This window comes from Talpa europaea (assembly GCF_964194135.1).
Source record: "Talpa europaea genome assembly, chromosome: 12".
NCBI lineage: Eukaryota > Metazoa > Chordata > Mammalia > Eulipotyphla > Talpidae > Talpa > Talpa europaea.
The window spans coordinates 89,431,473-89,445,942 of NC_140079.1; the positions used below are offsets into that span (position 1 = coordinate 89,431,473).

Here is a 14,470-nt window from a genome sequence, read left to right on the forward strand (position 1 = left end):
GAGTCCCCCAAGTGCTCCCCAACTCTAAGCTGCCCTTCCAATCCCCGAAGGAGCCTTCCTGAGCTTCCTCCCTCCCAAGGAGGAGCTGATCGCGACAACAACCAGGACACTTCAATGCTGTGACATGCCAGGCACTGTTTTAAATGCATGACCTCATTCAATCCTCCCGTAACCCTATGAGGTAAGAAGTGTTATAATTCCCCGCTTTACAGATGGGAAGTCACAAGCTCACAGAGATAAAGTGACTTGCTGACAACCACTCGGCGAGGAAAGGGCATAGCTGGGGTTCAAATCCAGGGAGCCTGGCTCTTGACCACCTGAGCAGACTAGGATACAAGGTACAGATGTGGCCAGGGGTCCCGCCAAGACCCTCCATACTCTCTCTCCTCTCTGCATCCTGGGGTGCTTACTGCAAACCCCCAGCCTCTGCGGGTGCACACTTCCAGAGTGCAGAAGCCAGCCAGCAGGTCACTCCCCTGGGAACAGCCCTCCACCAGCATGGAAAGAGAGCTGGTGGGAAATACTTCCCTTTCCCTCCTTGGCAGGAAACCTGGAGACACACTTGCAACTCCCACAGTCCTCCGGCAGGACCAGGCCCAGCTACCCACAGCCTTACCTGGCTTGATGATACAAGCAAGGTTTTCCAGCTCACTTCCTGCATCCCTTCCCTGCCAGTTGACATGTAGGATGCTTCTGGGGATCATCTCCCTAAGTAAGAAACTACTTGCATCTGAATCTGGGGGAACTCAACACAAGGCACTGACCAGCAAGTTGCCACCTCTGGGCCTCAGTTTCCTTACCTGGTAATGAACAATCCTGCCATGTAGGATTGTTGTGAAGATTAAATGAAATGAGAAATTATTTCTAAATATTTCTAAATAAGAAGAGGCACAGAGTAAGCCTTTTACCAAATTAAAAAAAAAAAAAAGCCTAAGGTAGACTTTTTTGTGATCCTGAACTATCCAGAATGGAGTCTTCGGCTCCCTGGGCCATCAGCCAGCCGAAAGGCAGGAGAAAGCCCCCAAACAGCCAAATCCGACGTCCTAAAATCTACCACATGTGCTAACTCCACCAAGCTCACCCTACCATGAAATTCTATTACCCCAGTTCCAGCAGCTCGATTTTCCCGTCACTCAGAATTTCTCCAGATAAGAGGCTTGAAAGTAATTTCTGAGTCATTCTGGGTGCTAATTGGTTATTGCACAGGGATTACATTTCTCACGTTCAAGGTCAACTGAAATTTCTCTATGTGTCTGAGAACAATTTTCGGTCTGTTGGAAACATTTTTTTAATCAACAACTATGCTGTGGAACGATTATAATTCAGGCATAAACAAACATTTGCAGACTCTTGCTAGAAATAAAAGGACACGTTTTGTTTCATGCAGATAAAACAGTCCTTTACTTCAAGCCAATAACTGGCCCAGACAAATGCTCTGTTCATGTAGGAAATGTTTTCCTTGGTGTTCTGAAATGTCACCTCAGCCGCCCTAAAACAGAAGAAATCATTTTGCAAAACTGAGGCTTCATTTTGTACAAGAAAATACTGGTCTTGTTTCTTCAACCACAATAGTACATTTTTAGCACAGCAGCAAGTGTACACACCTTCATCAGAAAGCTGAGGGAAGAGACAGAGAAAACTCTCCGGAAGATCTTCCTGGTCTAATCGACAGTGTCAGTTCTCAGCTCTATTTGTTGGGAAATTCTTTTATTGACTAGAGCCTGAGCTGGCTCTGTGGGAATCACCTTCAGTTACAAGTTCACTGGAGAATGACTGGTAAGTCCAAAGTTGTTGGAGTCATTCCACTTGTTTTCAGAAGGGAAACCCCTCTGAATCAGAACCATCTCCAGAGTCCAGGTTTTGTGGAGGATACAGACTCAAGACATGGGTTAAGATTCAAGAGCTATTTCACTCAAGTTGAGGGGGAAATTGGTGACTCTCAGGATAAATGCCAAAATCCTTGCCAAAGTCGGCACGGTCTTTCTACTCTGACCACCTACTTCCTTGTCTTGAACATACCCTTGGCTCTCTCTGCTCTAGCCACACTGGACTTCTTTCAGAATCACACAGTTGCTATATAACTCCCCACCACAGGGCCTTTACACATGCTGTCCTTTCTGAATGGAATGATCTTTTCCTCTCTTCATTTAGCTAACTTTCATTGGGCTTTCCTCAAAGACACCTTCCCTATCCAGCTGCATTTTCCTTTTTTGTCTACCAGGAACTTGCTTTAATAGAACTTTATCTGTCATAATTTGTGGGGGCATAGAGGGGGAACTTGTGTGATTATTTGATGAAGAGCAATGATCATCATCTATTTTATTTTAGCTATTTTATACATTTTTTTTCAGAGTTAGCAGGCCATCATTGCTTATCTGGAATGGATGTTTTCCCATCAAACTAGGTATATTGAGTTTGCATGAACAAAATGTGTTTTCCCTTATAAAACTACTTTAAAATCACTCAATGCACATATAATGAAAGTACTCAAACCCATCTTCCCTGAAGCATTTTCTTTGAAAAACTGGAATGTGTCCTATACTCTTTTATAGCTAAAAATGGGGTTTATTTGGCTCCACAGAAAGGGGCTTATTTAAGGTAGAAGCAGAGCCAGAATTATAGACCAAGGTCAGAGCCAAGGGCTCTTATTTTTCAGAATATGCATGAACAGGTATTTCATGGAAACACCAGCATAATCAATTCCATTTGCTAATAATTACAGCACCATCCTGCTGATAGATCCAAATCCAGATTCTATCCTTCAGCATGCCTATTTGATTCAGCCTCCAAAATATACCACTACTCTATTTCTTTATTCATCATTGCTTTCATCCCAGTCCAAGCCATCATCAAAATGACCTGGGCAGTGAATGACCTTTCTTTTTTGAGGAAAGATCTAAGTCTGAATGAGGATAGGAAGACATGAATCATTTCACAAGGCAAGAGACACATGATTGGGACCTTGAGGGATAAATAGGAGTTTTCTGGGAAACAGAACAACATTGCAAAGGCACATTCTTGAATGGTCTTGGCAGAAACCACACCAGAAACAGGAAAAATAGCCTTGGGCACACTCAACTGGTTCCCACTGGGAGGGGAGGGGAGAGGAGAGATGGGGACGGAGGCAGGCAGACAGGCAGGCAGGCTTCTCACCTCAAATTTCTGCCGCAGTTCCTCATTACCCTCACCTCCTTCTGGTGGTACCGGCACATTGAAGTACTCGCCTTCCTCCTGACTCAGTAACTTAAACCTAAAGGGAGACAAGAGGGCAAGACAAATTCTATGACAGCACTGTATGATGAGGATAAGAGGAGGACAATAAAAAATTTCACAATGCAGAGAGGGCCCTTTGTTTGAGGGTGTGTATGTGTGATTATAGCCAGATCCACTTTATATTTTTCTAACTATTACATGGACATCTGAGAAAAATGTATGTTTTGGGTTTATGGAATGCAAAGTTCCATATTTCTCTCTGTCACTCTCCACAAACAATGTTCTTAGGTGCTGTATGATTTTATCTGTTTTTGTCCACTAAGTGCTTTCTTATTCTGAAAGATGACTGTGAAGATCTCCCACTGTTGATGTGCTCCTATCACTCTCCTGGCACACCCACTCCTTGGCCCTTATACACGAAGGCACCTTGACACTCAGCAGCATCCAGACGACTATGAACTTAACTCCAAGATGCTTTCTCTGCAGCAGCCTTCCCAGAGTGAGAAATGGTATCCCTTAGTGGTTAAGTACACAAGCCTGGAGCCAAAGTCTGCCAAGTCCAAATAGCATCTCTGCCCTTGCCTCCTGGAATAATTGGATAAGCTTGGAAGGCTCTCTGGTGGCTCGATTCATCTCATCTATAAATTGGAATGAAAGTCTCTTTTTGTCCATGGGATTATTGTGTAGCTGAGATGATGATGAATGTAAAATGGTACACATGCTGCCTGGCATTTAGTAAGTGTTCAAGAAAAGGCACATCCTTGCTATTACTGGTATCAACATTAACATAATAAACATGGCGACCTCAGTTGGTTTCCTGACCACAAAGATGTTTCCATCTAGTCAAACGATGAGATGGGAATGAAGAAAGAAGAGGGATATTCCAAAAGTATTCGAGTTGGTGGGGGAAAAAAAGATGATCAAACTCCTCACTCCCAAAGAGACTTCCTAACCAAAAGTATAATTTTTCTTCATTCATTAATCTTCCCAGGCAGCTTCTAAAAATAGGAAGGTACGTGATTCAAACCACAGATGACAATTTGAGCCTCTACATATTCACATTTAATATTCAAATCTCTCCTTTCAAATTTCCATTGAAATTACCAAAATACAAAAATCAGAGAACAGCTGTATATTTGCTGGAACTCAAGAAGGGTGCTAGCCACATGGCAAAGACTTGCAGGAATTTTGACAAATTAAAGTGAAAGTAAGAAAACATGGAGCAATGTTTGGCAAACTTTATCCACCTTTGTGGATTGTGCTAAATCTGGATATTATTATCAACTTAATGTTTTTCCACTAAAATGTTTTTTCATAATAAATGTAATAGGACACTTTATAGCTCTTTCTTGGAAAGAAAGCCAATATCACTGGCTACAAGCAGAAAGTAACTGCAAAATCATAGTTGCAATTCAAAGTCACCCAAGTCCAAGTCCATGGTGTTGCTTACCACAGGCTCTGCCCAATGGCTGGCCTTATTTGCTAAAACCCGCAAGTGGCAGGTGTTACAGTGTATTACGCATATACCAGCACCCTCTGAGACTTTCTTTATGCAGTCACCTGAAGAGGTAAAGGAGCACTAACAGAAGAATAGCTTTGTTGGAGCACAACTGAGTATTACTGATGCCTCAACCATGTACTTTCTAAAGCCAGTTGGGGTTTCACACTTTGTAAATGTGTAAGTGGGGGTGGGCCCCTCTGTGACCAATCCATGGGAAGCCCAACCGAGTCCCACTTACTACATGGGGTCAGACCACCAGGGACTGGATGGGAGTCACCAATGCCAACCCATATGCAAGGAAGTATGAAATGCTGACTCCTGGAGCTTGGTGTCCATGCTGCTTGTGGTGGCCAGTGGACTGCCACTACTGCCTCAACATAAAGCCATTTGTGCCTGATAGAAAAGAGGAACAGGACCTTCTTGCAACTTTGAGATGCACAAAACCAATGAAGGGAAGATGCCCCCCACGGACTGGTAGGACAGCCTGTTACAAGGCTGTCTGTTGCCCAATCCCTCTCCCAAATATCTACAGGAAACAGGACACCTGATCTGACAAAGTAAAATTCCAAAAGCCCAAAAGGATCCTTCCTCTCTTCATCTAGAGCTGAACTATCAGAGTAAGGACACTCATTATTTCTATGCTCACCCTCCTAGAGAGATGGACAAATAAAGAAAATAACAGAACACAAAATACTCACCCAAATAAAGAGAAACAATGAGGAATCAGGGAAGTACCTCACGTGAAACTGAACATTGCCAAAGAGAAAATTTCAGAAAACATCTAAGTCATTTTTTAATGAGATTCAAGTGGTGAATGTATTTATGAAAAGGAAACAATCTGAGACTAAGAAAGATTACTTTCACAAAAAAGATACAATTACTGAATTCAAAAGTCCATCAGAGACAATGAGCACTAGAATGGATAATTCAGATAATAGCTAGTGAATCAGGAGACAAGCAGTAGGCTTGATGTTTGGGATACTGATTAGGGTTGAACTGAATGCTTTATACACCACTAAGAAAACAGCATATTGTTAAAATTAACATACAACATGAAGAGGGGAGACACTGTTAACATGTCAGCAAAGACACATTAATATCCTTCTTATATAAAATGTTCTGTAAATCAATAAGAAAATGGTAGAGAAATATATGAGACAGTTACTCATAAATACAAAGGATAATATACAAATGAAAATGTTTACATAATTAGTAAAAATAATTATAGTAACTATCTATAACTAGTTAACAAAATATATATAATGTTTTTGTTATAGCCATAAAATTTATAATGCCAGATGTTCATAGGTGTGGGTGAAATGAACAGTCTCACGCAACACTGGTGAGAATATAAATTTATTGAAAAAAGTTGCAGAACATTTTGGCAAGCACTTTAATAATAATGCCAATGTATTCAAAGCCATCCATTCCAGGCTTAGAAATTTACCAGGAAATAATTAAAACTATGCACAAAGATTTCACTACAAGTATGTCTGCTACAGGACTATTTATATAGATAAGCATTGCACCTCTTTTATTTATAATAAGAATATGATCATATATAAGATGAGGCTGATCTATGGACTAGACCACATGAAACTATTAAAAATGATGTTGGCTAAGTTGATGGAGTGCTAGGGAAAAAAGTTCATAGCACATTATTCAATGGAAAACACAAGCTACAAACAGTTTATATAATAAGATTTCATTTTTGTTTCACACACAAGGAGGAAAATATCCTACATGATGTCAATAGTGACGATCTCTGGGCAAAGGGATGCTGCATAATTCTATTTGTTTGTTTACATCTTTCTGCTAATGATTCCACTAGAAATGATGGCTAACATTGTATGCTTACTATTTGCCAGACACGGGCACTTTGCTTACATTGAGTAATTTAATATCATAGCAGTCCTATGACATAACTATCACTACTATCTGCAAATGATAAAAAGAGACTCAGAGAGGCAAAGTTAACTTGCTCAAGGTTGCTCAGCTAGATGAGGAGGAAAGCAGAAATTTTAACCCAGGCAGTGTGATTCCAAAGTCCTAGTTATCTTTTTTTTTTTTGGTAATAAGATCAAAATGTCATTATTAGAAATATACTTTAAAAAAAAGGGGGGACTACTGGGAGAACCTTAACAAGTACATACATTTAGGTCAGATCAAACATAAAAGGAAACTATGAAGGCATATGAGAATTAGAGTAAAGTAGAATTAATAAACACTGAAAAGGGCCTCCCTGGTGGCAGAGGAGTTAAAGTCTCAGCACTATCAAGCTACACCAGGCTCTGCAGCAGGAGTTCGATGCCTGGCCAGGGAGCTGACACTCATGGCGTGGCAGATCTCTCCTGACTTGCCTGCTGCTCCCCTCAGCAGTGTATTTCAGTCAGTCTGCCTGTTCTGCTACCTGCTCTATCTCTGGTGAATAGTCTTACCCCCAGCACCTCTGGCCTAAACCCCAGTTCTTCTAGGCATAAATAAATAAAATAAATCTTTAAAAAAATAAACACTAGGCCTCCCCGGTTGAGCGCTGGGTTGCGAAGCTGCCCGCAGCCTCTGCAACGCTGGTTCGATCCCCAGCCGCTGGGTGAGGGTCCCACATGGTGTGCAGACCTCTCCTGCCGCGACCGCTGCTCCCCTCAGCAGTGTACTTTGTCAGTCTGCCTGTTCTCTCTCTGCTCTGGCTCTGGTGAATTCTCTCACCCTCCCACGCTTCTGACTGTACCCAGTGCTTGTATAAATAAATAAATGAATCTTTAAGAAAAAAAAATTAAAAAATAAACACTGAAAAGCATACCCCACAAATATTCAAACGAATCTTCTTATTGAAAAATTCACAGAACAGTTAGAAACAGGGAGGGTATACTTAGGTAAACTGAGAAAAAAAAGAAAGAAAGAAAAGTACATAGGCCATATTTTCTGATTACAAGGCACTTGCACTGTCACTTAACATCACTAATAAAAAGGTAAACAAAAAGTTAACACTAGAGGTTAAGAAACATATCTCAGTAAAGCATGATAGAAAGGAAATTAAAAAGAAAACTGCAGACAGAGCTCGAGCAAGCAACAAACGCTAAAACACGACATCAGTATGTGGAGGAAATATGTATTCCCTCTGAGCCCTGTTCATTATTTTTTAAAGAACAGGGCAAGTTAAGAGAGGAAAAACAAATAAACAAAATATTCAACTGAAATTCAAAGGCAACTACAAGACAAATCTACAAAAATGGAGAAACTAGAATCACAGAATGGATACACGGATCCCAGAGACAGTTGTTTGAAGAAAATAAACCAACAATACAACAGATGAACCTCTGGAAAACAAGGGGAGAAAGGAAGGAGACAGCAGAAACAAATAAATTTAGAAACAAAGAAGAGGTTTAGACAACACACGAAGCTGGTGGCAGGATGGCAGCTGGAGAGCCCGAGGCTGGCACCCCACATCTGGGGGCTTTCACAGCTGCTTATCAGCTCCTGCCACGTGCTCTGAAATGACTGCACAACAGCAGCCCTGGAAGAGCTCATCCCTTTCCAGATAGGGAAACTGAGTCTCGGAGAGGCGCTGTGCCTGACCCAAGATCATCTGGGGGTAAAAGAATACCTGGAATAGGAATCCAAATTTCTAGAATTTAGGTAGTCTTAGAGTTCAGATAGTATTGCAGATGTCTTGGCCCTAAATCTGAAAAAGACTTTTATCTGTAAACTTTAAAGAGGATACTGAATTTGCAAAAGTTCCCTCCCAACTACTATTTCATCAGCCCCACAAGTACCCCACGAAGGGGTTCTGTAATTAGGCCCGAGGAATGGAGGCTGCAGTAGAGAGGTGAAGTGATTCCCTAAGGTCACAAAGCATCCATCCAGTGAGGAAAGCTAAGATCGAGACCAACCCAACCTCCCTGTAGGCCTCTGCCAACCCATATCCGGAGGCAGGGTAGGAGGCAGTGCTTCGGCTCTGGCACCCCCGGGCTGTACCCGAACTCTGCTCAGCTGCTCTGATCCTGGGTGCAGTGGCCCACCTAGCCTGCTGGGAGGATTAGAGGATGGTGTAAGTGTAAGCAAGGTAACACTTTGGACTTAGTCCTTATGGGCCAACCAGTATCAGGAAGCCACTTAGCCCCACGCACTCTGCAGGCGGGAGCCAGCCCAGGAAGCAGGGCGGGGCACCTGTGGGGACGAACCCTGCCCTTTGGAGCCTGGAGAACCTCAGGAAGGAGAAAGAGAGAGGACAGGGCAGGAACTGTGCTCCCTCCCCATGAGACCCCTGGGCAGGGATCTGATGGAGAGCAGAGTCATTGTGGTAGCAGGCAGGGACGATGGCGGCTCTGGGATGGTGCTCCTGGCTCTCCATGGAACACTCATGTGGGGCCATGGGAGTGCTGGGGGAGGGCCTGGCAGCAGCTGGACATGGGACAAAGAGGCCACTGTGCGGAGGGACCTCAATCCCAGGACAGAAGGCCCAGGGCCTGGACTCCAGCATGAAGCAGGAATGATGCCCATCACCGGTGAGAACAGTTTTGCCACGGGGACCGTGGTCCAGGGGCAGGACTGGGCTAGCCACTCTGTGGCAACGAAGCCAGATGACACCCTTCTCCTCAGCCACCAGGAACTCACTAAACTGCAGGAGAAAGTCTAGGTCCATTGCAGTAAATAAAGAAGCTGTACTTTTTCTGCACGTGCGATCAGAGCGGAGTCGACGCGTGACTCCCGGACACCTGGGACGTGATCAGCCCAGGGCCTGGCATCTGTAGAGTCAATAAGTGGTAGCTATTGTTGATATAATTATTATTATTATGTTTTCTCCTGTCTCACTTATCCCCCGGGGGGATCCTGCATGCTTTCTCTTTAACCTCTTGACTTAAAGAGGAAGGAACATAAAATGCGCGAGGAGCAAGGGGTGGGAGTGTGCAGAGTCAGGTCCGCACACGCTAAGGAAAATGATCCAAACTCAGGAAAAAGCAAAAGGTGCTGGTGTGACCTTTCTACGTCATGCTGGAACATTTTCTAAGTCATTATCCCCTTCCTCGTGGATAACGAATTATTATTCGTTATCCCGTCACTTATTATTCTTCGGTCAGTAGAGTCCACATGTTCTCCTCACTCTGCAAAGTTAACTTTTAGAAAGCAGAGGTGAGATTTGCTCGTTCCATCTGGTAGACAGATAATCGGCAAGCTCGTGATTGTATTGCCCTGTATAGTAGCCAGTTATACCTCGAGCTTTGCAAGGTTATTTCCACATTCCTTTGCCTGCTGACCGATAGATCTCCACCCCTCAGATCAGCCATTCACCTCCCTGGCTTTCGGGTCTAACTGCTGTGCTCTAATACACCTTACTGGCTTTTTGGACACCTCCACTCTGCCCTCCTGCACATCTCTCATCATGTTGTCACTGATCAGTTAATTCAGTAACTTCTTCCTCAAGGTTTACCCTTCCCCTCTAAGCTCTGCTCTGTGAAGGGCTTGTGGGTCTTATGCTTGATGTGTCTCTGATAACTGGAGGTGGCGCTCGGCAGCTGTTTGGATAGAAGCCTATGATGAATCTGGAGGAAAGACCCGGAAGAGGTAATGTGAACAAGGGTAGGCAGATGATATATTCTCTTTCTGCTAGCCCAGTTAGATTTTGGATGTCTTCTACTTGTCACCGAAAAAGCCCTGAACCAGACCATTCACAAAGGAGACAATTTTTTTTCTTAAAGAAACAAGAGCAGTTGCTAATCCCTACTTCTCTGAAAATGAAAGCACCATAGGACTCTCAGGCCCAACTCCGTCACTTAGACAACTATGGAGCAAAGTGGCCAGGGTAATGTTATTCAGCCTCTTTGTTGGTAATGTTGGGCAAGGGTATTTTTGACCTAAGAAGGAGAAGAAAGGAAAGCAAAAACTCCAGAACGAAGGAGACACAGCAGCTGACCAGGACAGTGATCTCCAGCACCTCTGCAGTCAGGCTTGGCAAGTAATCCCAATGAAGGAGCCTCTTCTTAAGGAGTCTAAATCTAACAGCAGTTGCCCATGTCCTTTGAGTAATTGTGGAAAACATGTTAGTGCCTGTGGGGCAAGTCAAGTCATGAAATTGTGTAAAGTGAGGCATATATAAAACAATAGGGAGTGGTGAGGACTATGGCAAATAGAAAACATACATACTGCCTAAAGAGGATGTTAACTTTTCAGCTGTTCTCAGTTATTACCCACAAGGCCCCATGTACCCAGAAGCTTCTGGCTTTTTGAGCCCAAAAAGTCCAGATTTTTTTTTTTTAAAGTTGTTTTTGATGAGCAGGTGCTTTTAATTTGTTGAATTCTTTTTTAAAAAAGATTTATTTATTTATTTGTACAAGTACTGGGTACAGTCAGAAGCGTGGGAGGGTGAGAGAATTCACCAGAGCTAGAGCGGGGAGCAGAGCAGGCAGAGAGACCAAAGTACACTGCTGAGGGGAGCAACGGGAGGCAGGAGAGGTCTGCACGCCATGTGGGACCCTTGCCGGTGGCCGGGGATCGAACCGGTACTGCAGAGGCTGCAGGCAGCTTTACAGCCCAGCACTCAACTGCTGCACCACCAGGGTAGGCCCCCAAAGTCCAGATTTTTATGAAAATGTCCTGATTTTAAAAATATTGGCAACTGATTTTTAATTTTTTTTGTATGAAGTCCAAATAAAACCTGTCTGAGAGGCACAGCCAATCTACCAGTCATTGCTTATTAATATATTAATATATATTAATATTTCACTTGTAGGAAAAAAAGGAAAACATCTGATCCCATGTTTGATGGATCAAGCTGAACTTTTCAAAGTAAAATAATCCTTACCAGCCATCCACACCAGCTTTCTGCAGTTCAGAAATCCCAAATGACAAAGATCCCATGAAGTCATTCCTGCTGGTGAGATCCCAATCCCAAATCTCTACAGACAGTCTTCTGTCTTTGTCAGATTCTTTCAGCTGGCTGCAAAAAGAAAAAGAAACGTCAGTGGAGGTTATGAAGATTTCTCAAACAGATGAAATATACAAGAGGCCATGGCCCAAAGGTAAGAATTTTTACAGATTACAAGCTGTTCCAAGAAATGGATTCCATTTCCATCCCAGGTGAGCTCCCCAGGGAGTCAGAGCTTCCCTGTCTGACAGCCTGTTACTTGACGACAAGGACCGAGGTCAGCTCCAACACAGCAGCTCTAACCTCTGCTAATGCCGTCCATCCCAAGAGGGCTCATGATGTTCAGGAAATTCTGTGGACGTCATCACTATCAGAAATGTGGGTGTCAGTTATATGACCATGTGTGCTTGCATGTGGGCTGAGGATGAGGCTAAGGATGTGTATGGAGGAAGAGGTTTGTTGACGTGAGTTGGGGGGAACATCCTTGACTGAAGCTAAGATCGGCCCCCAGGTTTGCCCTAAGAGATGGGGATACAACAAAGAGTCACGCTTTTGGCCTATGGCCTCTAGAGTTAGTCTGCTGGAGGCTGAGGCCTACTCCACCCCGCATTTGCTGTGGTGCCTTGGCACATCCTTTAACTTCCATAAGCCCCACTGGTCAAATGGGGATGAAACGACTGACAAAGTCAGATCATTAAAGAGTGCTTGTGTGTATAGTAAATGCTCAATAAATATTGGCTGATATAACAAACACTTGTTAGCACAGTTGCATTAAAAAAGGGACCCCTGGGGCCTCCCCAGTGGCGCAGCGTTTGAGCACTGGTTTGCGAAGCTGCCCGGAGCCTCTGCAGCACCGGTTCGATCCCCGGCTGCTCCCCGGCCACCAGAGGAGGGTCCCGCATGGCGCGCAGACCTCTCCTGCCGCCCACTGCTCCCCTCAGCAGTGTACTTCTGTCCTTCTGCCAATTCTGCTCCCTGCTCTGGCTCTGGTGAATTCTCTCACCCTCCCGCACTTCTGACTGTATCCAGTGCTTGTATAAATAATAAATAAATAAATCTTTAAAAAAAAAATAAAAAAAAAAAATAAAAAAGGGACCCCTGGAGAACTGGCCAGGGAAGACCCTCCATGGAAGCCAACAGAGAGGTCTCAGTCCCAACATGATCCATAATTTCACCCTAGAGAGGTTATCACCACACCCGGCAGGTTATGTCCCACCTTTGCTGAGACCCAGAGCTTCTCCCACAACTTGCCTTCACCTAGCAACACATGACAGCATTTTCTATCCCACCCACTCCCCCACAGCATGGACATTTTCAACTCTACTTTAAAAAAAAAAAAAAAGGCTCTAATTTTTACTTGGCTTATAATGCAAAAATGCAGATGGAGAGGAAGAGAGGGAAGGAGAGGGGGTGGGGGAAGATGGGAGGCAGGGAGGGAGGGAAATAGAAAGTGGAAGAGGAAATCCCCAATCTCTGGTGACCCACAAACCAACCCCCATCACCCACCTGGGCTGTGTTAATTTTAACTTACAATCGAAATGTCTCATTCCACTCGGGGTTGAGGGAGCACTTGATGGTTTTGGTTTTCTGCTTGCTCTCACTTTTGGGATCAGGAATCAGTTTCAGTTTCACGTAGGGATCTGACAAGCCATTGGGGTCCATAGGTACAAGGTTTTTCGCATCTCTTACTGAAAAAAGAAAAAGCAATTCCAGCACTAAGAGGCCTCCAAATGCCTAAGCACCAACCAGGGATGCTCAGAACTCATGGAAGGGTCCTTGGCCTCACACTTACTTAATGGGAATTTCAATTTATTAACACCAATAACTGAGAAGCACACAAAGTCACATAAATTGATGAGATTCTGCCCTATATTGGTTTAAAATTGATTTCTGGCTTTCATCCGGCTCTCCCAACTCTGCCTCCAAGATGAACTGTTCTCTAAGCTTGTCTTCCCCAAAGCCTATAAGAAAGATTGACTTCTTCCATTTAGCATAATGTCTTCAAGTCTCATCCACATTACAGCATGCATCAATACTTCATTTATTGCTGAATAATATTCCATTGTATGGATATGTCAGATTTTGTTTGCCCATTCATCAGTTGATCAACATTTGGGTTATTATTTCCACGTTTTAACTACTGTGAAAAGCATTGAACATTTGTGTGCCCTGACACAAAAGACCACACATACTGTGATTCCCTTTATATGAAAGATCCAGAATAGGTCAATCCATGGAGCTACAAAATACACTAGTGGTTTCCAGGTGCTGGAGGAGGAGGGATTGGGAAACAACTAAATAGCTACAGGGTTTCCTTTATAAGTGTTCACAATTTCTTGCAACTAGATAGAAATAAAGGTTGTCTAACACTATGATACACTAAATACCACTGGATTGTCCACTTTAAAGTGATTGAGGGTTGATTTTTATCTTGATTCAAAAAGATAAAGCTAGAAGAGGAAGAGTTTCCTTCCAAACCAAGGTATGCCTATTACTCATGCAAATCCATGATCAGAACTCAGACAGAGCCCGTAGAAAGAAGACTGGAAAAATACTGGCATGTATTTTTTTTGTACTTTAAAAGGACAGATTTATGTGGAAGAAAGAAAGAAAAAGAGAGGCACCTGCTGCATAGTTCCAGGTGGGTAGGAGAGTTGCCTAGCATTTATTATAGTCAGGTTCCTCCCTCAATCAAGAACACCCTGAGTAAAGGAAACTCTGAAACCAGCTTAGGGAATAAAAGGAAGCAGAGGATCAGCAGTGTTGATATAATTTACCATAGGAAGGATGAGGTAGAATAAGACATCAACCTGGAGAAACAGGAAAATGTTAATTAGGACTAACTGAAAACTCAAAACAGTAATGTAGGTAGCTAAGATAAGGAGATGAGAAAA

The 14,470-nt window shown here is 43.3% G+C and overlaps 1 protein-coding gene across 2 annotated transcripts in view; it reads right to left on the minus strand.

Moving 5' to 3' along the window:
• The window catches only part of PRKCB (protein kinase C beta), a gene marked incomplete at both ends in the record, with an annotated part of 248,868 nt that overhangs the window by 73,714 nt on the left and 160,684 nt on the right, over nt 1-14,470 (minus strand). For both annotated transcript variants that reach the window (XM_084251362.1, XM_084251361.1), the window contains 3 exons: nt 3,154-3,250; nt 11,514-11,648; nt 13,108-13,264. In XM_084251362.1, coding sequence (XP_084107488.1) covers nt 3,154-3,250; nt 11,514-11,648; nt 13,108-13,264 — 389 coding nt within the window. The remainder of the gene's footprint in view (nt 1-3,153; nt 3,251-11,513; nt 11,649-13,107; nt 13,265-14,470) is intronic.